At 42.9% G+C, this 25,471-nt stretch overlaps 1 protein-coding gene across 2 annotated transcripts in view; it reads right to left on the bottom strand.

Annotated features, from left to right (window-relative positions):
• Window positions 1–4,290: 4,290 nt before the first annotated feature.
• The window catches only part of LOC130928547 (zinc finger protein OZF-like), a 35,210-nt gene continuing 14,029 nt past the window's right edge, over window positions 4,291–25,471 (bottom strand). The window contains exons 2-3 of one of the 2 annotated variants that reach the window (XM_057855242.1): window positions 25,097–25,207; window positions 4,291–7,551 (exon numbers count right to left, since the gene is read on the bottom strand). In XM_057855242.1, coding sequence (XP_057711225.1) covers window positions 6,230–7,551; window positions 25,097–25,207 — 1,433 coding nt within the window. In that variant the 3' untranslated portion in view covers window positions 4,291–6,229. The remainder of the gene's footprint in view (window positions 7,552–25,096; window positions 25,208–25,471) is intronic. The other variant, XM_057855243.1, reaches the window with a different exon arrangement.

Below are 25,471 nucleotides of genomic sequence, written 5' to 3' on the forward strand. Positions count from 1 at the left end.
ATGATTGCGTATCTGTACGCCGAAACAGCCTGATAGCACAAATATAAGTACGCCTGCCCCTCTGCTATTAGATGCGTTGTTGACGTTAGCGCGGCGGAGCAAGGCTCCATTCTTGGCCAAGCCTCTTGGCGCAAATTCATTCACACTTGGTGTTCCGTCAAAGACGACCGTCCACAGCTCTCTCTCCCCGAAAAGTCCGATCCAAAATACTGCAATGCCCTTGATGGGGAGATGAAGGACAGGAATCTGTATTGGCTTACCCACTTTATTGTAGCAACAATAATAAAGAAAAACAATAACGAATAACAGCGGGCTGCAATGACAAGTGACCGCTATCTCGCCCATTCTCCCTACACGCTTGCTCCGACGACACAGCTCCCCAGTCTTAAGGGGGCCGTGCTTTGTTACGGACATTACAATACACAACGAATAGGTTGCAGCTGAACCCTTCACACTAAGCTGCCGCTAGTTTGAAACGGCCTTAAAGAAAAATATCTCATTTGCAGGGAGTGCCGTTTTTTATCCTTGTTTGGCGCTGCGCCATAATCTCTTATTTGTAGGAGAAACCCTGAAATCAGACTTCAGATTTGAAAGAAAAAAATAACGTGACAATTCTCGATTGACTGATAAGAACATTTTTATTGTGATAACAATTTTTGTCATGTCGCCCAGGCTGAAACCAAACATCCTCTTTTGCCTGGACATGTCTACTTTTTACATCCTGACCGGGGCACCAGGCGGGGTTTTATAAATTCATGAAAATGTCCGGTTTTATTATTTTTCACAGGACCAATTAGCGCGCATTGCAATTTTCTAACGGCAGGGTTTCTCCTAGGATTTTTTTGAAACTGTGGTGGTGGGTTGCACCGGAGTCGGACAGTCTCACCATGTCATGCCATGGCGAAATTTTCTTTTTATGTTTTTTTCCTCCAAGAAGCAGAACAAAGATATATTTGAAATATTTCATTAGCCAGGCTAATGTCGTAGCTCTCAGCTACGGTATATGTACGTAAAATGCGTAGCTGATTACAGCTACGTTAAACCTACGTCAGGGGTGTCCAAACTTTTTGCAAAGGGGGCCAGATTTGGTGTGGTAAAAATGTGGGGGGCCGACCTTGGCTGACATCCTTTACGGAGAACAATATATTTAAGCAAATTTTAACAAGCCATTCTGTGAGTCACCTTTGCTTTATTATTTTTTAATTAATAATTTCAACAATCTCGCAAATAGCCTTTGTGGCATTCCATTTTGACTCTCGGGCTCTTGCGAAATACTGCTGCTGTGAAATTAAATGAGCTTCAAGTTACTTCAATTTCTCGCTACGTGTCTTTCCTGTAATCTTGTCGTACATGTCAGCGTGTCTTGTTCGGCAATATCGCTGCACATTGAACTCTTTAAAAAAAAGTGTCTGTCTCTTTGAAAATGAGGCAGACACAGTTGTTGCGTATTTTAGTGAAGAAATAGTCCAGTTTTCACCTATGCTTAAAGCGTCGGCCGTCGCAGTCAACTTTTTTTTTGTTGATTGTCGCCATTTTAGAAAATTGGCAGTAAAGGCTCACACGAGGTAATGTTGCTGTTGCCTTTTAGTGGGTAAATGAGGAGCAGCATTTAGTGTGTAAGGTACTTCATATGCTGGTTAAAGTACTGCTGACCATTTTTTTAAGTCTGTGTGCGGACCAGACATGATTGATTTTATGACAGAGGCTGGGGGCCGGATGAAATTTGACCACGGGCTGCATTTGGCCCCCGGGCCGGACTTTGGACATGTCTATCCTACGTAATAATTTTTTTTTCCCTCATAGAAATAGTACGACTTACATCTTGTAGTGACCCAGGGGTCGGCAACCCAAAATGTTAAAAGAGCCATATTTGACCCAAAAAAACAAACTGATAGAGCATGTCTGGAGCCGCAAAAAAATTAAAAGCCTTGTATAAGCCTTATAATAAAAATAACACCGTCTGTATGTATCGATATTAGCTATATTAGCCTACAATCAAAATGACTATGTTGGCTACAAATACATAATGAGCCTTCATGGTTAAATGTTTATTTTCCCTGCAGTGGATCCTATAGAGAATGACGCACCACATGACTACTTTATTGTACGATGCCACCTCAAGTTTAACTTCATTCCAATATTAATGAATTGAAAGAATGTTTATGTCATGGTTGTCCTCCTACAGAAACAGTCTTAAAAAGAAAAAAAATATATATTTCCCTCCCTTATCTTTTTCCATTTTCGAAAATCTTTGAAGAAGCTCCAGGGAGCCACCAGGGCAGCGCTAAAGAGCCGCAGGTTGCAGACCTCCGTCGTAGTCCTTTTTCCTTTTTTTGGCCCTAATACGTACTACATTACCACAACAATATGAGTCCTTTTGTCAACGGACCGATTTCAAGGAGTGGGGGGAAATTCTAATGGCCGTGTAAAAAGTGTTTACTAGTTTCGTTTTTTTGTTGTTGTTGTTCGTGAACTACATTTCCGCACAAACGCACATGGAGGTACCATTAACTTAGCAAGGAGAGTAGGGCTGTCCCAAACGACAAATTTTCTCCCGATTAGTCAGCCGACTATTTTTACGATTAGTCGACTAATCTATTAATTTAAAAAAATATATTCTTATTTTACAAATTTAGCAATTAAATTTTTGTTGACGCTTATCAATTCACAAAAACATTTTGGAACACTTAAGTTATTTATTAAATTACAAATAATCACGTAAATAAAAATAATAAATCAGAAATAAACAATGAGTTCAAATGCTGATAGAATTAACTAGTGTGAAAGAATGGAATGTAGACAGGTTCAGAACACTGACTTCGCCTTTCCAACATAATTCAAAACAATTCTTAAAAAAACACCATGCATTAATATTATAGTATAGTACTATATATAATAGTGTTATAATAATTATAATAATTATTCATTGCCAATTAGATTTTTCATAAAGAGTGTCTTTTTAAAGGTATTCTTAGTGTAGAATCTGAATTCTGAAGTATGTGGGATTAACTCCAGTAATCGTTATTTATATGACGAACATGACATGCTTTTATTTTGAAATGTTCACTGGACGTACGTTCGCTAAACAGCTAACTTCAGCTTTACATTCCGCAAAAAAAGCACTTTTTGTCATTGCAGGGGATGCCAGTAATAGAATTCATTTCTTTTTTTCTTTTTTTTGTTTTGTTTGCAAATGCTGTTAACCAGCGATTTTTCATGTTTGAAGTGTCACCTTTTAACCGCAAGTTTGCTTTCACGAGACGACTGCTAATGTTTTATAGCTGGCTTAAGTAGGTTGCCTTTTTCCCCCGATTTACCTCAGTGTAGTGGTGCTAACGTTACAGTGTTTAATATAGATGTGTTTTCTCATTTTGCATGTCTGAACTTTAATTCTACAGGGTGTTGATAAGAGAAAGGAGTCTTATATGTAGGGCTGTCCCAAACAACTAATTTCCTCCCGATTAGCCAGCCGACTATTTTTACGATTAGTCGACTAATCTAATATTTTTTTTTTTTTTAAAACTAATTTAATAATGAAATTTTTGTTACAGCTTATTAATTCACAAAAAACATTTTGAAACACCTAAATTCTTTATTTTCGTATAAATAAATAACATAAATATCAATAATAAAACACAAACAATGAGGTCAAATGCTGCTGGCATTAACTGGTGCAAAAAAAAATGTAAAAGGAAACACTGTGACTTCACCTTTTTAACAGGAGTCAAAACAGTTCTTACTCTTTTTGCGGTATGTCATTGTCTATATTGTTCTAAATGTTAAAAGGAATTGCAATGTCCTGGTCAATCATTTTCATAATACTTTGTGTGAGTTCAGATGCTCTTTCCGGTGTGCGTTCCGCATTTTTGGGGGAAGGAAAAAACTGTTCAACATTTGTTTGTTTTAACCTGAAGATAACGCAGAGGGCACACTGAAATATTACCACAATTATTTTGAATGAAAGGCACACATACCCACAGTAACAAAAATTAAGTATATAGTATTAATTTTATAGCATACTACTATATGTAAATATATAATGAATATATTATTATTATATTATATTATAATTATTATATATATAGTATATATATAATATTAAATAACTAGTGTAATTAGTGCAGTCATGGATTACAGTAAACAGGCCAGTGGTGTTTCCATATATATTTTTTATATTATGTACAGTGGGGAGAACAAGTATTTGATACACTGCCAACGGGAAAACCCATTGGCAGTGTATCAAATACTTGTTCTCCCCACTGTATGTATAGGATATATGTATATATTTTCCCGAAGTGGGAGCTTCCATGATCCTAATAAATTTAATAATAATTTTTAAAAATATATAATTATATTAATTATTTTATTAAATAAAAATGCGCGTTGATACGACGCACATAAAGGCAACTTCCATTTAAAAAAATCGTTAGAGAGATGTATGGACTCACAATCCGCTAGCTTGTTGTTTCTTGTTGTCTTCGAAAATTATACTTGGGTGATGGCGCTTCAAGTGTTCGTTTATAGCCTACGTGCTACCGTGGTATGCGAGCTCAGCTTAGCAAAGAGTACACACAGTGGCACCCTCCATATTTTCCTTGAAATAATTCCAGGCTCTGGTTATTCTCGTCCGCTTTTTTGGCTTTAGGCCGCTTTCACGTGTCACCATCTCTGCCCTTTTTGGAAATTGGCGGTGTTTTCAACTCCTCACCGGCGATTCACTTGGCTCGTTGTCGTCGTTTCGTCTGGGTTCGTCCGATCTCGTCCTTGGGAATGCGGCGGCGTGCATAAAACACCGAGAGGCGTCGGATGGCTCTTTAAGGACACTTTTATTGACCAAAACAAAAACGTGGGGGATGAAGCCACTCAACTCGGCGCTAGCCGCGCACTTTTCCAACTCGCCGATCTCGCTCCTTCTCGCTCGCTCGCCCACTTTCTTCCTCTTTGCTCAATCTGACAACGCCGGTCACATTGAAATAACATCCGCATTACAATAGTTTGGATCGGACTTTTCAGCGAAAATGAGCGGTGGACGGCCGTCTTGGAGCAAAGTTTGACTGAATTTGCGTGGTGAGGCGGGGCCCAAAATAAAGCCTTGCTCTATTTTCAGAGCGCCGGTAACAGTACAAGATTTATTAGTTCAAGCAGAGTAAAATTATACATATTCACGGTACAAGAAAGTCGTTTCCGTGTCCATCGATTGGTAAGAAAAAGTTATTTGTAAGAGTGATGCATGGGCACTACCGTCAGGGAGGACATTTCACGCGGAGTGGCGATTTTTCGGCACAACACCGGCGCGCCAACTTCGACAACGAGGGGCAGGTGTACTTATCTTTGCGATCAGACTGTTTCGGCTGACGGATATACGCAATTACGGCTGACCAAACTTTGATAAATGCGCTTTTTTCCCCCCAAATTTCGCGAGCTCTGGGACACTCGAAAAATGACTCATAGTACCTCTCCTTGCAAAGTTAATAGTACCTCGATGTGCGTTTGTGTCGGTTGCAATAACAGAGAAGATAGACGGAGAAGACTGAGAGACTTGAAGTTCTACCGGATTCCGAGAGACACGGAGAGGAGAGAGCGAGATGGGCTGCTGCAATTCGACAAGAAAACTGGGCTCCAAACGATTACCACAGATTATGTAGTAGTCATTTTATATCTGGTAAGATGCATTTAATATATATTTAGAGGGTTTTGGGCTGACAACCACAATTAAGATCACTGCTAGGCTAATCGCCGACAACATACACGTATGTATGTAGTGAGTGCTATCGCTAAACCATATAAACATTAAAAGCCCTAGCTCCATTGACAAATGACATGGAATACATTAGACTTGACCGTGGATGTTAGCAAGAACAAAAGATTTTGAATTGAAAATTTCGTAACTCACCTTCCGAGCACAAGATTCCTGCCGAATTTTCGTGTACGAGGACCTGTTTCACCCAACCAGCAACGTAGCATTTATAAGCCTCCAAGCTCTTAAAGTTTTTCAAACTTTCGTGAGAATAGGCTGATTTTGTGTGGACAAGATAGTTGTAAATATCAGGGTTATTATTGTCAGGCCTATAATATTATTATTATATAGTGTGAATTCTTGTGTGTATTTTCAAGCTATTTTTTCTAGTGAATCTTTGACCACAAACTGAGCAGGAAAAAGGTTTTTCGCCAGTGTGGGTTCTTGTATGTTGTTTTAAGAGTTGCTTCCGAGCAAATCTTTGATCACAAACTAATCAGGAAAAAGTTTTTCGACAGTGTGGGTTCTTTTGTGTTTTTTTAAGGTTTCTATACGAGCAAATCCTTGACCACAAACTGAGCAGAAAAAAGGTTTTTCGCCAGTGTGTGTTTTTGTATGTTCTTTTAAGTGTTGCTGCTGAGTGAATCTTTGACCACAGACTGAGCAGGGAAAAGGTTTTTCTCCAGTGTGAATCCTTGTGTGTATTATCAAGTTATTTTTTTGATTGAATCTTTGACCACAAACTGAGCAGGAAAAAAGTTTTTCGCCAGTGTGGGTTCTTGCATGTGTTGTTAAGCGTTGTTTTAGACTGAATCTTTGACCACAAACTGAGCAGGAAAAAGGTTTTTCGCCAGTGTGGGTTATTGTGTGTTGTTTTAAAAGTTGCTTTCGAGCAAATCTTTGACCACATATCGAGCAGGGAAAAGGTTTTTCTCCAGTGTGGATTCTTGTGTGTATTTTCAAGCTATCTTTTTGAGTGAATCTTTGACCACAAACTGAGCAGTAAAAAGGTTTTTCGCCAGTGTGGGTTCTTGTATGTTGTTTTAAGAGTTGCTTCCGAGCAAATCTTTGATCACATATCGAGCAGGAAAAAGGTTTTTCGCCAGTGTGGGTTCTTGTGTGTCGTTTTAAGTGTTGCTTCCAACCAAATCTTTGATCACAAATCGAGCAGGAAAAAGGTTTTTCGCCAGTGTGGGTTCTTGTGTGTCGTTTTAAGTGTTGCTTCCAAGCGAATCGTTGATCACAAACTGAGCAGGAAAAAGGTTTTTCGCCAGTGTGGGTTCTTGTGTGTTTTGTTAAGTCTCCTGAATGAGCATAACTCTTTCCACAAACTGAGCAAACATAAGGTTTTTCACCAGTATGGATCCTCATATGTCTTCGACAACTTTGCTTGGTAGCAAGGGTTTTCCCACACTGAGAGCATTTGCAGAGTTTGTCGTCACCGTGAGATGTCTTATGACCATCATCATTGTAAGGTGAGTGTGACGTGGCGCCATCTCTGTCTGATGAAGCAATGTCAATGTCTGCTTGCAATCCTTCTGTTGAGCTGCTGCTACTCCCCTTGCTTGGAGGCTTCGCCCCTCTGCCGGCCTCACTCGGACCATCTTCACTCTTCAAGGGCTCACTAGTCAACATGGTGATATGCTCCTCCTCTATCTCCTCTTTACCATATGGCAGCTCCTCCTCCTCCTTTTTGATTGGAAGTTGCCTCTGTTGACAGGGCTCTGGCTCCTCCTCCTCTTTGATTTGGGGGAGCTCAACATACTCGTTAACGCCAGGAGATTCTGTCTCAGCACCAATATATTTTCTGAAACCTGCAAGAAACAAGAAAACCACCGATATTTTTATTGACCACCACCGTGTCATCGGCCAGTCTTTTCTTTGTGCAAAACTTGGGGAAGATGAGTACAGTGACTTTAAATTCAGCGCCGAAAATTATCGGCCAAAAATAGCTAAAAATGCAATTTCGGTCTAAATGTTTTGAAGACTGAAAGTTTACCATTGAATCTTGTGAAGAGCCTTAGTCCCATTGTGATGATGTCATTAAAACACGGCGAGAAGCAACATGCTAACTGACTCCGTCTTGCAAAAACGCCTGGCCCGGTTTGGAAGTACTTTCAGGTATCAAACAGTGTTGTTTTCGTCAACGATTTTTTTCATAGCTATGACGTCACGAGGACGAGCTAAAACATGTTTGATGACTTTAACGTGACGAAAAGATTGCAAATTTACGTCTGACGAGACGACAACGTGAAACTGTGCCATCGTACCCGTCATATGTTAACAATGCGTGACATTTGATAGTTGTGCACGTAGTTTTTATTTCTTATCACGCAGCACGCCCTTTAAACTGTATTTGGATTGTCTAATAATACATAGTATAAAGATGTGTCGCTGTTCCCCATAGGTTTGAAAATGACAAAAAAATCTTAATTGACCAACTTTATTTAAGGTTGTACTTTGGATTATCAGAACAGTGTAACGGAGCCCATTTTTTTCCCATTGATTGATAGTTAACTCTTTCACTTGCATTGACGGTAATAGACATCCAAACGTTTGACTCTTTTCATCCTTCTGCTGTGAAGTTTTCAGTTTGTAAGTTGGCAGCGAAAATTAACATTCTTTGCCAACTCTCCCACTTTTAATGGATTTGACGACTAGCATCGTCAATGGCAGCCAATGAGTTTATATAAAACACTCAACAGGCCAGTTACAGACTCTTTGCATTTGTCTTTTTCATGGATGCACAAACAACAACAAGAAATACATTGAACGCCTGCACTAACTTTTAATTTGTTGGTGCTATCGTTGGCTAGTTATATTTCCGGTTGACACCATGTAGGGGCATGATGAACAAAGCTGGGGCTGGAGGCGGTGGCTCGCCTCGAAGCGGACCGTCAGCTCGATCCCCAGATCCAACTATGAGCTTTTTAACCACAGCAACTTTAAGATACGCTATTGGAGCTTGAATTACCGAGGACACTGGGATAAAGTCCGTTTGGATTCCGCCGAGAGTCTCCGTGATGATGGGTGAAAGTTTGGAAAAGCTCTCTTAAGCTCTGCTGTCTTATAACATATTCCTCGTATGCTCAACTTTCATTAATATTTTTCTAATTATTTTATAAATTGTGATTTATTGACCTGCTTCCAGGCCCGGATGTAGGTTTACCCACCAGAGTGGGCACTAAGAAAACTTGAGGGGGCACCCCCAATGCAGGCTTTTTTTTACCTTCTGCATTTCTCCGGGCTCCTCCTTGAGTCATCACCTTATCGTGGTGGAGGGGTTTGCGTGTCCCAATGATCCTAGGAGCTATGTTGTCTGGGGGCTTTAAGCCCCTGGCAGGGTCACCCATGGAAAACAGGTCCTAGGTGAGGGGCCAGACAAAGAATGGCTCACAAAACCCCTTATGATGGAGAAAATTACAGGATCCAAGTTTCCATTGCCCGGACGCGGGTTACCGGGGCCCCCCCCTGGAGCCAGGCCTGGGGATGGGGCTCGAAGGCGAGCGTCTGGTGGCCGGGCCTTTTCCCATGGGGTCCGGCCGGGCGCAGCCCGAAAAGGCAACGTGGGTCCGCCTTCCCATGGGCTCACCACCTGTGGGAAGGGCCAAAGGAGTCGGGTGCGTAGCAATTTGGGCGGCAGCCAAAGGCGGGGGCCTTGGCGGTCCGACCCCCGGCTACAGAAGCTAACTCTTGGGACATGGAATGTCACCTCTCTGGCGGGGAAGGAGCCCGAGCTGGTGTGTGAGGCAGAGAAGTTCCAACTAGATATAGTTGGACTCTCCTCCACACACAGTTTGGGCTCTGATACCAGTCCTCTCGAGAGGGGTTGGACCCTCTTCCACTCTGGAGTTGCCCACGGTGAGAGGCGCCGAGCAGGTGTGGGCATACTTATTGCCCCCAGGCTTGGTGCCTGTACGCTGGGGTTTACCCCAGTAGACGAGAGGGTAGCCTCCCTCCGCCTTCGGGTGGGGGGACGGGTCCTGACTGTTGTTTGTGCTTATGCACCAAACAGCAGTTCAGAGTACCCACCCTTTTTGGAGTCCTTGGAGGGTGTGCTGGAGAGTGCCCCCTCTGGGGACTCCCTCGTTCTGCTGGGGGACTTCAACGCTCATGTGGGCAATGACAGTGAGACCTGGAGGGGCGTGATTGGGAGGAACGGCCCCCCTGATCAGAACCCGAGCGGTGTTCTGTTATTGGACTTCTGTGCTCGTCACGGATTGTCCATAACAAACACCATGTTCAAACATAAGGGTGTCCATATGTGCACTTGGCACCAGGACACCCTAGGCCGCAGTTCGATGATCGACTTTGTGATCGTGTCATCGGACTTGCGGCCGCATGTTTTGGACACTCGGGTGAAGAGAGGGGCGGAGCTGTCAACTGATCACCACCTGGTGGTGTGTTGGCTCCGATGGTGGGGGAAGATGCTGGTCAAACCTGGCAGGCCCAAACGTATTGTGAGGGTCTGCTGGGAACGTCTGGCAGAATCCCCTGTCAGAAAAGGCTTCAACACCCACCGCCGGCAGAACTTCTCCCTTGTCCCGGGGGAGGTGGGGGACATTGAGTCCGAGTGGGCCATGTTCCGCACCTCCATTGTTGAGGCGGCCGATCGGAGCTGTGGCCGTAAGGTGGTTGGTGCCTGTCGTGGCGGCAATCCCCGAACCCGCTGGTGGACACCAGCGGTAAGGGATGCCGTCAAGCTGAAGAAGGAGGCCTATCGGGCCTTTTTGGCCAGTGGGACTCCGGAGGCAGCTGACAGGTACCGGCTTGCCAAGCGGACTGCGGCTTTGGCGGTCGCCGAGGCAAAAACTCGGACATGGGAGGAGTTCGGTGAGGCCATGGAAAACGACTTCCGGACGGCTTCGAGGAAATTCTGGTCCACCATCCGGCGTCTGAGGAGAGGAAAGCAGTGCACTATTAACACTGTGTATAGTGAAGATGGTGTACTGCTGACCTCGACTCGGGACGCCGTGAGTCGGTGGAGAGAATACTTCGAAGCCCTCCTCAATTCCACCAACACGCCTTCCTTTGAGGAAGCAGAGTCTGGGGACTCCAAGTTGGGCTCTTCGATCTCTGGGGTTGAAGTCACTGAGGCGGTTGGTAAGCTCCTCGGTGGCAAGGCCCCAGGGGTAGATGAGATCCGCCCGGAGTTCCTAAAGGCTCTGGATGTTGTAGGGCTGTCATGGCTGACACGCCTCTACAACATCGCGTGGACATCGGGGACAGTGCCTCTGGATTGGCAGACCGGGGTGGTGGTCCCCCTTTTTAAAAAGGGGGACCGGAGGGTGTGTTCCAATTATAGAGGGATCACACTCCTCAGCCTCCCCGGTAAAGTTTATTCAGGGGTGCTGGAGAGGAGGGTCCGTCGGGAAGTCGAATCTCGGATTCAGGAGGAGCAGTGTGGTTTTCGTCCCGGCCGTGGAACAGTGGACCAGCTCTACACCCTCGGCAGGGTCCTCGAGGGTGCATGGGAGTTCGCCCAACCAGTCTACATGTGTTTTGTGGATTTGGAGAAGGCGTTCGACCGTGTGCCTAGGGGAGTCCTGTGGAGGGTGCTCCGGGAGTACGGGGTACAGAGCCCCTTGGTAAGGGCTGTTCGGTCCCTGTACGACCGGTGTCAGAGTCTGGTCCGCATTGCCGGCAGTAAGTCGAATTCATTCCCAGTGAGGATTGGACTCCGCCAAGGCTGCCCTTTGTCACCAATTCTGTTCATAATTTTTATGGACAGAATTTCTAGGCGCAGCCAAAGCGTTGACGGTGTCCGGTTTGGTGGCCTCAGCATTGCATCTCTGCTTTTTGCAGACGATGTGGTGCTGTTGGCTTCATCAAGCCGTGACCTCCAACTCTCACTGGGGCGGTTTGCAGCTGAGTGTGAAGCGGTTGGGATGAAGATCATCACCTCCAAATCCGAGACCATGTTCCTCAGCCGGAAAAGGGTGGCATGCCCTCTCCGGGTCGGGGATGAGATCCTGCCCCAAGTGGAGGAGTTCAAGTATCTTGGGGTCTTGTTCACGAGTGAGGGTAGGAGGGAGCGGGAGATTGATAGGCGGATCGGTGCAGCATCCGCAGTGATGCGGACTCTGCACCGGTCCGTTGTGGTGAAGAAGGAGCTGAGCCAAAAGGCGAAGCTCTCGATTTACCGGGCGATCTACGTTCCTACCCTCACCTATGGCCACGAGCTGTGGGTCGTGACCGAAAGAACAAGATCACGGATACAAACGGCCGAAATGAGTTTCCTCCGCAGGGTGTCCGGGCTCTCCCTTAGAGATCGGGTGAGAAGCTCGGTCATCCGGGAGGGGTTTGGTGTCGAGCCGCTACTCCTCCGCGTTGAGAGGAGCCAGTTGAGGTGGCTCGGGCATCTGGTTCGGATGCCTCCTGGACGTCTCCCTGGAGAGGTGTTCCGGGCATGTCCCACCGGCGGGAGGCCCCGGGGTCGACCCAAGACACGCTGGAGAGACTATGTCACTCGGCTGGCCTGGGAACGCCTTGGAATCCCGCCGGAGGAGCTGGCTGAAGTGGCTGGGGAGAGGGAAGTCTGGGCTTCCCTGCTGAAACTGCTGCCCCCGCGACCCGACCCCGGAATAAGCGGAAGATAATGGATGGACGGATGGATGGCATTTCTCCGGGCTTGGGACCGGCGCAAGTAGGACACTGGCTTGTGTCCTGTTGAGGCTGCATTATTTTTATTTATTTTTTCCATTCATCTATCTACTTATTCTCGCAGTCGGCGTCATCTCGCATAGCAACGTGTCACCATTTTGAGATGGGGGCACGCACAGATAAACATCTGTAGACAAACGTTGTCTAAAATTCATATATTTCAGCTGTGTTTTGCTTCTTTTTTCATAAAAACGGCATAAACATGACTTATTATAGACCCTACCCACGTGACGTCACAACTCCGCTCTCCTGACTGGTGCCGCCCACTTGTCCGTCAACACATCGTGTTGACCTGTTACGGCTACGTACATTCCTCCTATTTCAGGCGTGTTTTTCTGCTCGTTAACATTAATAATCAAAATGGTGAAGGCGTGTGTGGCGGTCGGTTGCAATAACAGAGAAGATAGACGGAGAGACTTGAAGTTCTACCGGATTCCGAGAGACACGGAGAGGAGAGAGCGAGATGGGCTGCTGCAATTCGACAAGAAAACTGGGCTCCAAACGATTACCACAGATTATGTAGTAGTCATTTTATATCTGGTAAGATGCATTTAATATATATTTAGAGGGTTTGGGGCTGACAAATAACCACAATTAAGATCATTGCTAGGCTAATCGCCGACAACATACACGTATGTATGTAGTGAGAGTGCTATCGCTAAACCATATAAACATTAAAAGCCCTAGCTCCATTGACAAATGACATGAAATACATTAGACTTGACAGTGGATGTTAGCAAGAACAAAAGATTTTGAATTGAAAATTTCGTAACTCACCTTCCGAGCACAAGATTCCTGCCGAATTTTCGTGTATGAGGACCTGTTTCACCCAACCAGCAACGTAGCATTTATAAGCCTCCAAGCTCTTAAAGTTTTTCAAACTTTCGTGAGAATAGGCTGATTTTGTGTGGACAAGATAGTTGTAAATATCAGGGTCAGGCAGAGACGGCGAAGGCAGCCGGTCAAAAATCATCGATTTAGGCATCAAATATGGATCTGGCGACTGTATAGAACGAAGCTTTTCCACATAACGCCTTTTATGCAACACATCCAGTGAGTTTACGGCATCAGAAAGCACCGGGTCTTCTATGAAATGCATTTTAAATTCCTCGATCAATTGAAACCAATGCTAATACAGCGACAAAATGACGGACAAGTGGGCGGAACCATACAGCGAGCACGTGGTTTTGTGACGTCGGTGGGTAGGGTATATTATCACGAGTCACTGCCGACAGACGCGAGGAGGCGATACGACTTAAAATTAGCGTGTATTGGCCTGCAAATCTGCCCATACAAAGTCGCAGCTGATAGCTGGAAAAACAATCCAAAGGAATGGCCTGCAGTGGAGTTCGGAAACATCTACAACTACCTCATAAAGTAAGTTGACCTTTATCAATTACGTGGAATATGTACTGTGTGGAACTCAGAAAACTGGTAGTATATACGGAGTGATTATTTCTGCCATAACCGATAATTCGCCTCCAAGCGTTACTTAGTCGTGAACACGTCACGGCAAAATAACCAATTCCCACCAGGCCAATAAAATACCGATCGACCGATCAGAGCAGTTGACGGCAAAAGAAAAATAACGCTTTGCGAGTTGTTGGTTACGGTAATAATAACCACTGCCTAGTCTATTGAATCCTAGCAGCTAATTGGGGCAAAAAAAAAAAATCGATTCAAGTTTATTCACCACTAATAAAATGTCGGCTGCAAACGTAAATGTGCCTTGATTTAGGTTCCTACTGGCGAGAATGGTCCACTGAACAGTCTTCTTTTACTGTTCCTCGATTGATTGCTTTCAGCCATTTGCTTGTCCTTTTCTTCTCACGAGGAAGAATGAAGAACTTCAAATTAGTGTTGTATCGGTCGCGAACGATTCGTTCTTTTTGAACGAATTGTTTTGGTGAACGAGACCGAACTAATCATCATCTGCACTGATTCGTTCTATGAAGGTGGTGCTTGTTCGCTGCGTGGGAGGGCGTTGAGCAAGCGGCAGCGTCTTCTGACATCGCACACGACCAATCAGACGCCAGCCTCATCGCGGGCAGGGGAGGGAGCGGAAACAGAATCAGGGCGTTTGTCACTCACGTCCACGTGTGGCCAATAAGCAGCCAGCGTGCAGGCAGGGGGGCAAGACTGAGTTTTGTCACTTGCCGTTCAGTGACTCGGTCCTCCGGTTCCTGACCTAGCTTGCTGCTAACTTGATTTTCCAGTAATGACTATGCGGTGAACGAATCAGAAAATGAAAGGAAATGACTTTGTCACATATTTGTTAACGTGGAGCCTATCAAATGCTGCTCAAACAGACAAAAACACCACACAAATCTAGCGAGCATTGTTTAGAGTAGTACTTTTCTCAACAAACTCGTGACTGCCTATGACGACATGTCAATCCGTCCATCATGTGCTACTCAAGCGCCCAAAAACAAAGCACGCGGACACGGGAGATGTCGCAATATGTCTACATTTTTCTTAACAGACTAATGAGAGTAGAAAGGCGACATCGTAAAGAGCAAACAATTATTTCTCGTCAGCATTTGACGATCTGAGATGCGGGGACGACAGGGGAGCTGACCGGATTATTTTATTTATTAATACCAGTGCAAAATTCAACACGATCATCTTAATACAAAAAAACAAAAATACAACAGAGCGAGATGTAAATATGATGTGGTGGTCGTTCCATATTCAGAAATTAAACTTTCGATGTATTTTTATTTTTGTGACAGCAAACATGCTGTATATGTGATTGTATGTGTGATCAAGAACCAGCTAAAGAAAGTCCGTGCGCCCCCGCCCCCTACTCCCCTCACAAAAGGAAAATGTTTAACCGTGTCCTAAATCGAAATGCAAGCACGAGCCATGACTTTGAGCCCATAGAACTAGGACAGACGACGCGGAAGTTCTCCCTCGCTTTTGCAGCAGCAGGAGGGAGACGAGGCTGTCTGTGAAAGCAGAATGATACCGCCTGTCACTCATTTCTGAAACTACGACGAGTGGTCAATATGGAAGAGAGGGAGGGACCAAGCAATGTCACTTCCGGTTCAGTTATACTGCGAAGCGGTCTTTGGTGATTCGTTCGGCAACGTCACTTCCCGTTCAGTAACCGAACGATTCGTTTGGGCGGGGAGGGAGATGAGGGGGGCGAACGATTCGTTGAACGATTTGTTTGAACGAATCTTTTTACTGAACGAACCGGAATGGATTCGTTTACTCAAGTGAACGACAAATCTCGTCACTACTTCAAATGTGGCTCCGAACTCTTCCTTGTGTTACAACCCGCAACGGACGGAAAAAAAGTCCGCAAATAAGACAAAAGTTCAACGCATTTGGACTACAATGCCCGACAGAGCAACTGCTTGTGACTCGTGTTTTGCCCCCATTTCAATATGGCGACGCTTTGTTTTGGCTGGTGACGTCATTAATGTCCGGATGTCCGACTGCGAGAATGTGTCTGGAGGAGAGAGAGGAAGCGCGCGGATAACAAACTTGGTTGGAAAAACACCTTGTTTTGGTGATTGCTTGTTCGGCGTGGTTGCGGCCAACAGTAACCGTTAATTCTGCAATAAAAAAATAGGTTAGACCAACTCTCCGTGCGTTCTCTATATCTAGTGCGACGCTACAATAAATATTCCTGACTGTGCCGTCACGATAGTCGTGGCTATGAACACCTTTCTCGTATGAACGACTCTGCAGATGTGGCTTTGTCTAAGCAGGTTTATTAAAACTCAAAAGGGTGAAACTAAAGAAAACAGACAAAACAACACAATCAAAATATGCACAATATATGAAATCGCATACAGTGCCTTGCAAATGTATTCAGCCCCCTTGAACCTTGCAACCTTTCGCCACATTTCAGGCTTCAAACATAAAGATGAAATGTAATTTTTTTGTCAAGAATCAACAACAAGTGGGACACAATCGTGAGGTGGAACAACATTTATTGGATAATTTAAACTTTTTTAACAAATAAAAAACTGAAAAGTGGGGCGGGCAATATTATTCGGCCCCCTTGCGTTAATACTTTGTAGCGCCACCTTTTGCTCCAATTACAGCTGCAAGTCGCTTGGGGTATGTTTCTATCAGTTTTGCACATCGAGAGACTGACATTCTTGCCCGTTCTTCCTTGCAAAACAGCTCGAGCTCAGTGAGGTTGGATGGAGAGTGTTTGTGAACAGCAGTCTTCAGCTCTTTCCACAGATTCTCGATTGGATTCAGGTCTGGACTTTGACTTGGCCATTCTAACACCTGGATACGTTTAGTTTTGAACCATTCCATTGTAGATTTGGCTTTATGTTTTGGATCATTGTCCTGTTGGAAGATAAATCTCCGTCCCAGTCTCAGGTCTTGTGCAGATACCAACAGGTTTTCTTCCTGAATGTTCCTGTATTTGGCTGCATCCATCTTCCCGTCAATTTTAACCATCTTCCCTGTCCCTGCTGAAGAAAAGCAGGCCCAAACCATGATGCTGCCACCACCATGTTTGACAGTGGGGATGGTGTGTTCAGGGTGATGAGCTTTGTTACTTTTACGCCAAACATATCGTTTTGCATTGTGGCCAAAAAGTTCACTTTTGGTTTCATCTGACCAGAGCACCTTCTTCCACATGTTTGGCGTGTCTCCCAGGTGGCTTGTGGCAAACTTTAAACTAGACTTTTTATGGATATCTTTGAGAAATGGCTTTCTTCTTGCCACTCTTCCATCAAGGCCAGATTTGTGCAGTGTACGACTGATTGTTGTCCTATGGACAGACTCTCCCACCTCAGCTGTAGATCTCTGCAGTTCATCCAGAGTGATCATGGGCCTCTTGGCTGCATCTCTGATCAGTTTTCTCCTTGTTTGAGAAGAAAGTTTGGAAGGACGGCCGGGTCTTGGTAGATTTGCAGTGGTCTGATGCTCCTTCCATTTCAATATGATGGCTTGCACAGTGCTCCTTGAGATGTTTAAAGCTTGGAAAATCTTTTTGTATCCAAATCCGGCTTTAAACTTCTCCACAACAGTATCTCAGACTTGCCTGGTGTGTTCCTTGGTTTTCATAATGCTCTCTGCACTTTAAACAGAACCCTGAGACTATCACAGAGCAAGGGCATTTATACGGAGACTTGATTACACACAGGTGGATTCTATTTATCATCATCGGTCATTTAGGACAACATTGGATCATTCAGAGATCCTCACTGAACTTCTGGAGTGAGTTTGCTGCACTGAAAGTAAAGGGGCCGAATAATATTGCACGCCCCACTTTTCAGTTTTTTATTTGTTAAAAAAGTTTAAATTATCCAATAAATGTTGTTCCACCTCACGATTGTGTCCCACTTGTTGTTGATTCTTGACAAAAAAATTACATTTCATCTTTATGTTTGAAGCCTGAAATGTGGCGAAAGGTTGCAAGATTCAAGGGGGCCGAATACTTTTGCAAGGCACTGTATGTACTGCCCTATCTGTAGCAAACTGCATGTGAAAATATGAATAAACAATTAGCAGAGCGTCGGAGACGCCCTTTGGCCGACCCTCTAACTCGTGGGTAATTAGCATATCACAAGTTTCATGCTAAGTGAGTCGGTCTCACTTTTTTGCACTGAAGTACACACAGTTCACATATTTACGTTTTTAAACGCATTTAAACTAGGGCTGTCCCAAACGACTAATTTCCTCCAGATTAGTCAGCCGACTATATTTACGATTAGTCGACTAATCTATTATATATATATATTTTTTTACTACTTTCATAATGAAATGTTTGTTGAAGCTTATTAATTCACAAAAAACATTTTGGAACACCTACATTCTTTATTAACGTATAAATAAATAACATAAATCAATATAATAAATAATAATAATATTAATAAATCAATAATAAATCACAAACAATGAGGTCAAATGATGCTGGCATTAACTAGTGCAAAAAAAAATAATGCAAACGGAAACACTGAGACTTCACCTCTTTAAACAGGAGTCAAAACAATTCTTACTCTTTTTGTGGTATGTCATTGTCTATATTGTTCTAAATGTTAAAATTAATTGCAATGTCCCGGACAACCATTTTCAGAATACTTTGTGTGAGTTCAGATGCTTTTTCTGGTGTGCATTCCGCATTTTTTGGGGAAGGGGAAAAACTGTTCAACTTTTGTTTGTTTTAAACTGAAAATAGATAAAGTAGAGGGCACACTGAAATATTACCACAACTATTTTGAATGAGAGGCACACATACTCACAGTAACAAAAATTAAATATATAGAATTAATTTTATAGTATACTACTATATGTATATACACAATGATACTTTATAATATAAAGTAACTAACATTAGTGCAGTCATAGATTACAGTAAGCAGGCCAGTGCTGTTTCCATATATATATTTTCATTATATTATGTATATACAGGATGTATGTATATAGCTTCCCCAAGTGGGAGCTTCCATGATCCTAATAAATCTAATAATAATAAAATAAATATATATATATATTTATATATACATTAATTATTTTATTAAATAAAAATGCACGTTGATACGACGCACATAAAGGTAACTTCCATTTTAAAAAATCGTTACAAAGTTGTATGGACTTCCAATCCTCTAGCTTGTTGTTTCTTGTTGTCTTGAAAAATATACTTGGGTGACGGCGCTTCAAGTGTTCCTTCATAGCTGACGTGCTACCGTGGTATACGAGCTCAGCTTAGCAAAGAGTACACACAGTGGCACCCTCCATATTTTCCTTGAAATTATTCCAGGCTATGGCTATTCTGGTCGGCTTTTTTGGCTTTATGCCACTTTCATGTGTCACCAATTCTGCCCTTTTTGGTAATTTGCGGTGTTTTCAACTCCTCGCCATAATGAGGAGCGAACCAGCGATTCACTTGGCTCGTTGTCGTTGGTTCGGCCCATGTCCTCCTCAGGAAGGCGGCGGCGTTCATAAAAACACCGAGAGGCGTCGGATGGCTCTTTACCGATACTTTTATTGTCCAAAACAAAAACAAAGGGGCTCCAGCCACTGAAGGCTCCGCGCTAGCCGCGCACTTTTCCAAACTCACCGATCTCACTCCCTCTCTTTCGCTCCCTCTCTCTCGCTCGCCCACTTTCTTCCTCTTTGCTCAATCTGACAATGCCGGTCACATTGAAATAACAGCGGCCCCCTTAGGGGTGTTAGTAACAACCGCTTGCATCGCGAGCGCCCGCCATTCTAAACTTTATCCGCATGTAATTTTTTTTTTAACCCGTCAATACCCGTCGACGGTATGTTTTGCCCGTCGACGCATTTATGTCATCGACGACGTCGACAACGTCGACTAGTCGGGACAGCTCTAATTTAAACAATACATACCAGCGATGCAACCTCAAATTCAAGGCAAAGTGGTCACAGAGACGGCGTGAACTGACTGCGACCGTCGTCGTGTGATTCTCTACTGAACAACTTCACTTCCGTGTTGCAGTTTCTTTCAAATAAAGTGCGCATGAGATGCAGTAAATTAAGGCGATCAGGGGTCTCCAACCCGGTCCTCAAGGCCCGCTGTGGGCCCTGGTTTTTGTTCCAACTGATCCAACACAGACCGTTGAACCAATGAGGTTTCTGCTAAAACAAGCAGCACCTGACTGCAGTCAACTGATTGCACTTCTAAAACACCAGATTGGTGAAAAGGTGTCATCTTGTTTGGTCAGAACAAAATCCTGCACCCACAGCGGGCCTTTATGGAATAGGTTGGGGACCCCTGCACTAGATGATGCTAATAAAACGTAAAAGCAATAAAACTCAGGTATTCAATCATAAAACCCATCAATCTTTTATGCATAACAGAACACCGACATTTTGATTGGGTGGGCACGACTCACGTCTGGGTGGGCCGTGCCCACCCCGGCACCCCCATAGATCCGGCACCACCTGCTTCGCACATCGTTTTCGATAAATCAAGAAATGGAATCATGTTGTCCAAATGTTTTATTGCGATCATTATCTGCAATAAAAAAGAATGACATACTATTTTTGTTTATATGTATGTACTTACCCTAACTACGTACTACCAAACTGACTACCTTAACTACTTATCTGAGTTATATTGTATTTCTGTTTCTTTGTGCATGCTTGAAATAGAAAGCTTCATCATCATCAAAACGAAATTTCGATTCTAGGTGAGAGCATATTGATAACCTTTTGGGCTGCAAAGTATCACAATATATCACCTTTTTGATATATTTTCACAAGAGGTGGGAATCTTTGGGCACCTCACGATTCGAAGACGATTTAGAGGGTACAATTCGATTATAAATCAATTATTCATGCACAAAGCCCTGGTTTTAATGTTTCGTACATTAGTTACAAAAATAGTACAAAAATCCTCTCAGGCTTACATAAACTAATAGTTCAGTATCAAGTTAACAGTTAAAAACAGTAAACAAAATACTAAAGTCCCCATTCTGTATCAGCAGCTTTAAACAACATATAATTAATTTATTGTTGTGAATTAACCGTTAAAGTTATTAAAATTGCTCCCATTATTCCATAATTTCCCTTCTGTCTACTTTCGACATGTCAAAGTTTTAAAACTGTTTCATCATTGAAAGATAGATTCAAGACTTTGCCGATTTAAGAGTATTTTAGACAAAAAGTTCATTAGGTTTGCTCCAGCAGTGCCTTCCTGAGAAGTCTACTGCTTTAAGATGGCGGGATGTTTACCAACGCCGGCGAGTCTGTCATTTCGCATCTACTTCTACAAACATCTGATATCTACTGTAGCATTATGTGGGCGAAGTTTGTAGCAACTAGGCGTTGTTTGTAGTGTCTTTTGGCAGTTTTTTATCTCGTGGCATGAGTTGTGATGGATGTTTACTCTGGGTCTGTTCCTCATTTCGTCCTAAAGACCGCGCTGACTGTTTTTTAGTTCCGCTTAACTTAGCCTATTTAAATAATCGGAATATGGATGTTTGTAAGTTGTTCTCGAATATTTAGCGGCTTAATCGCGAATAATCTAAGAATAAAAAAATTCACAAACCTTTAATTGTCACATCCCTATGACTAAATGTTCCACTTGACTTGGTGTGGTTGGAGTGACCAGATGTCAGCCGTTAGTGTGTTTGACACAGCGTTACGCTCTTGTTTGTGCTACTCAGGGTCTGTTCTATACTTGTAGTTGCGCGTAATACGTAGGGTTGGAATCTCTGGCATGAAGCCGATTCGATATATATCTAGATACACAGGTTACGATTCGATTGAAAAACGATACATTTTTAAGGCCGAGCGATTCGATACAGTTTAAGAACGATACGGTTCGATACAGAATGAAAACGATACGATAGTAAACATTTGTTGTGTGTGTTCGTACAGTATTTTAAACATATAAAAAAAGACCACATTTCTAATAGCAAAATTGAACAACAAAATTTCATACCAATGTTATCTTTTATTTTTTTATGAAAAAAAAATAAAGCTTACTATATGACCGTCATTTTGTTGGATGGGATTGATAATAAAATAAAACTCCAGTGACAGACGACAATAAAGTGCAGTAATTTAATTACTGTATTTGGTGTTTTGAAAACAATAGGTAAGTAATATAAGTGCAAAATTTCAATGTAAACATCTTACAGGCAAAAAATATTAATTATATGCAGCAGCTCTGGAAAAAAAGAATTAAACCTGCTAGTGTTATCATAAAAAAAAAAAAAAATTATGCTTTGCCACTGGTATAACTGGGGGAATAAAAACATGGCATTTTAGACAGACAGGTCTACAATTATTACTTTAACCTGATACACAGCAAAGTCGTTCACTTATGACTGTGCTTCCACATTTTCTATTCCTCATCACTGTATCTTTTTTGAAGGGCAGATTTTTCTTGAGGAAGATCAAGTGATCCACATGTTCATGTTTAAATAGACTGCGTTTCGTGGAACCATATGCCACCCTTTCCACCATTGTAGTGGGTTATTTTTCAGGGTTAAAAACTCAAAAACTTTGTACCTCTTCACACTTCACATTAGCTCTGTCCCATGCGAACAGATCTGGCTGCCTTCGTCACTTCAAAGTCTGACTTTAGTTTTCCTGGGTGCGTTGAAAATCAATCGCTGCACGTCGCTGGCGTGGTGCACAAACTGTCCATTGTTTTAGCATGTTGCTTCGTTGCCACTAGTTTCATTTGGGGCTGTGAAGAAAACGCTACGGAGCGTGCGTTACAGTGTTTTTTTTTTAGCTCTCGCGTTGTTATGGCACGCCCGTGACGATCGGTTAATGACGGCGACTACTAGCGGTTCTGCTGAAATGCATGGGAATTTGAGGAAACCATGACTGTGAGTGGTGCAAGTCCATATTATATCATGTGTGCGGTCATAATCTAACTACGCTGTGTGGTGAATGACACAAGCGCAGCATGTGAAGTAAAAGCTAAATTATTATCATATTAAATAATGCATTGAACTAGGCATTAGAAGCCGATTCTTGTGCTCGAGATAGCCGAATTCTATCTCTACTATCGGTTCATTGAATATTTAATGGCTAATTACTGTCGAATGGTAACTTTACTATTGATACAGCTGTATCTCTTACCTGTAAAACCGGATATCCGGTCGTATCGGTTTATCGTTCTCAAGTTTAGTAATACGTATATCTACATCATGTAATCACTTCAAACAAAGCAAATTTGTTTTCATAGAAATAATTCTTTATCTTCAAACAATAGTCACGTCGATGCCGTGGCGCAAACCTTACGTCGGTTCACGAGTCCATTGCACAGCTACTATTGGTGCAACGGTTCAGTTAGCCCACGGTTCGGTTTGAACCTCGGCTTTGGGATCACGGTTTCGGTTCGGTTTCGGTTTGCGTTTTGCTTTTTTTTTTTTTTAAACTGCCTTTATTTTGCTTTTAAAAAAATGAAATAAACACTTAAAACGTAAAAATTTTCGACTGTTAAAATGCCTCTTAGCTCTTTGGCAAGTGTAGTGACTGACTACTGAAATACACTCACAGTAGTAAAAAAGTTACTTGGCAAAGTAACTGGTGATACCTTTCATGTTTTTTTTTCATTAAAAAAAAAAAAAAACAAAAACAAAAACATAGTAACCTTTGCTATGTTTGGAGGTCATTTAATGCTGTGAATCAACCGTTAAAGTTGATAAAATGGCTCCCGTTTTTGCCTTAGTTCCCTTCCGTCTACTTTCGACGTGAAAATTTTAAAACTGTTTCATCCTTTAAAGATATACTCAAGTCAAGATTTTGACGATTTAGGAGTATTTTGGATAAGAAGTTGCTTAGGTTCGCTCGGAAGGTTTACTACAACAGAGCCTTTCTGAGAAGTTTACTGCTCTAAAATGGCGGCTGTTTACTAACGCTACCGAGTGTCATTTCGCATGTAGTTCTATATGCATGCGTTATCTAGGCGTAAATTGTATGATGTCGGCCACAGTCAGGAACTATTGGAGCCACTTAGCCTAGCATCGCGTTTGCTACAGCGTCTCAACAAACACTCTTCCCTCTGCCTGTCTGGCTTTTCAACCAACGTATTAACAAACATTGTCTCGTTACAGAAACGGTGACCAAATCCAAACGGAAGAAAAAAAAATGCAATGCACGAAAAACGTGCAGATTTTGAACCTAAAGTACGGCGTACACATTTAAAAATCAGTGCTCACTTGTACAAATTATGACGACACTGTACAACTTGACAGGTATGAATTATAGTGGACCGTCACAGTTAGGTAGTAACACTCTGTAGCACGGGACGTCCAACTATCAACGGTCAGGGCGAAACTATGTGCTTTCGCGAAATCATCTTCGATGGCTTTGCGTGCCATTTCATAAATGACGGGGATTATGTTGTTGGCAAAAATATGTCCCCTAGGGAACAATATAACGCGGGTCAAGCGTTGCAATTAAATTAACGAAGCCCGCATCTTCAACCACGGAATATGGTTGCGTGTCTTTTGCAATGCACATCCCCACTGCGTGGGTTATTTTCTTGTGTTTTTCTGACCTGATATTGTAAGGCTTTTGGAACGCATCTTCTATCGACCCGTGTGTTTTCACTGGTGTCATCTTCGGGGTTGTCCTGCTCTGAGAAAGCGATGTCTGTGGGTGATGCTGGCTGAGGTGCCGAGTCATGTTAGAAGTGTTGCCGTTAGCATAGGGAACAAGTGCTGAGCAATGCTTGCAAATTTTTTAATTTTTTTCCAATATTTTCTCTCCGTCTGCATTGTAGTCCACGGGGAAACCGAAATGTTGCCACACCGCAGATTTGAAAGAAGCCGGTGCTTCCTCAAAATTCGGTCTGTCGACTCCTCCGCTTGCCATAACTTTTTTTGTTTTCTTTCTTGTTTCACTTTCACCTCGCTCGTAAGCGAGAGAGGGCGTTACTCGGCTCCTATTACACAGGTGCTTGACAGCGATTGGACATTTACTCACGGGGCGGGAATTTCTCCACAGCTGCGCTTCACGTCACACACAGGCACACAGAGTTTGACCAATTCATTCCACAAGCGTTCGGAATAAATTACTGTAATTACAAAACCAAAAAGGCGCGGTTTATAAAGGCGTATTGAACCGTACAGGGCGAACCGTACGGTTCGGTTTTGAACCGCAAACCGTTGCACTGCTAACAGCTACAGGATGCAAATCCACTATATACGACTGAAAGACCTTTTTGTACTTATGAGAAGGTACCATATTTGATTTCTGCCTCATCTTAAGAAAAAAAATGCTTGGAATGACCTTGAATGTGAACAGACTCTTCATCCTTGATGTCTGGAGATTCTTCCTCCTCCCCCTTGATGCATGCAGACTCCTGGTGCTCAAGACGATGGGCTTGGCTAACATATAGATCTGCAAGACCACAAACAAATCTTATTTCTTATTTTGCAAACTTGTGTCCCCAAAGTTGTTTTCTGTTAGAGAAAATTCCTCCTTGCCCATTTTTTTGTTTATTCATGTTTTGTTGTCATCCAATCCAACACTAATGAATTCAAAGTGCTACATTAAAAAGGAATAAAGCATAAAAGAGCCCAGGTCATATGTTGCTTATGTGCGGAGAGCAGCAAATGAATGGCTTTTACGTTCTGAAATGAATGCCTAAAACATTGCAAAAGA

This window comes from Corythoichthys intestinalis, chromosome 13 (genome assembly GCF_030265065.1).
Source record: "Corythoichthys intestinalis isolate RoL2023-P3 chromosome 13, ASM3026506v1, whole genome shotgun sequence".
Lineage (NCBI taxonomy): Eukaryota > Metazoa > Chordata > Actinopteri > Syngnathiformes > Syngnathidae > Corythoichthys > Corythoichthys intestinalis.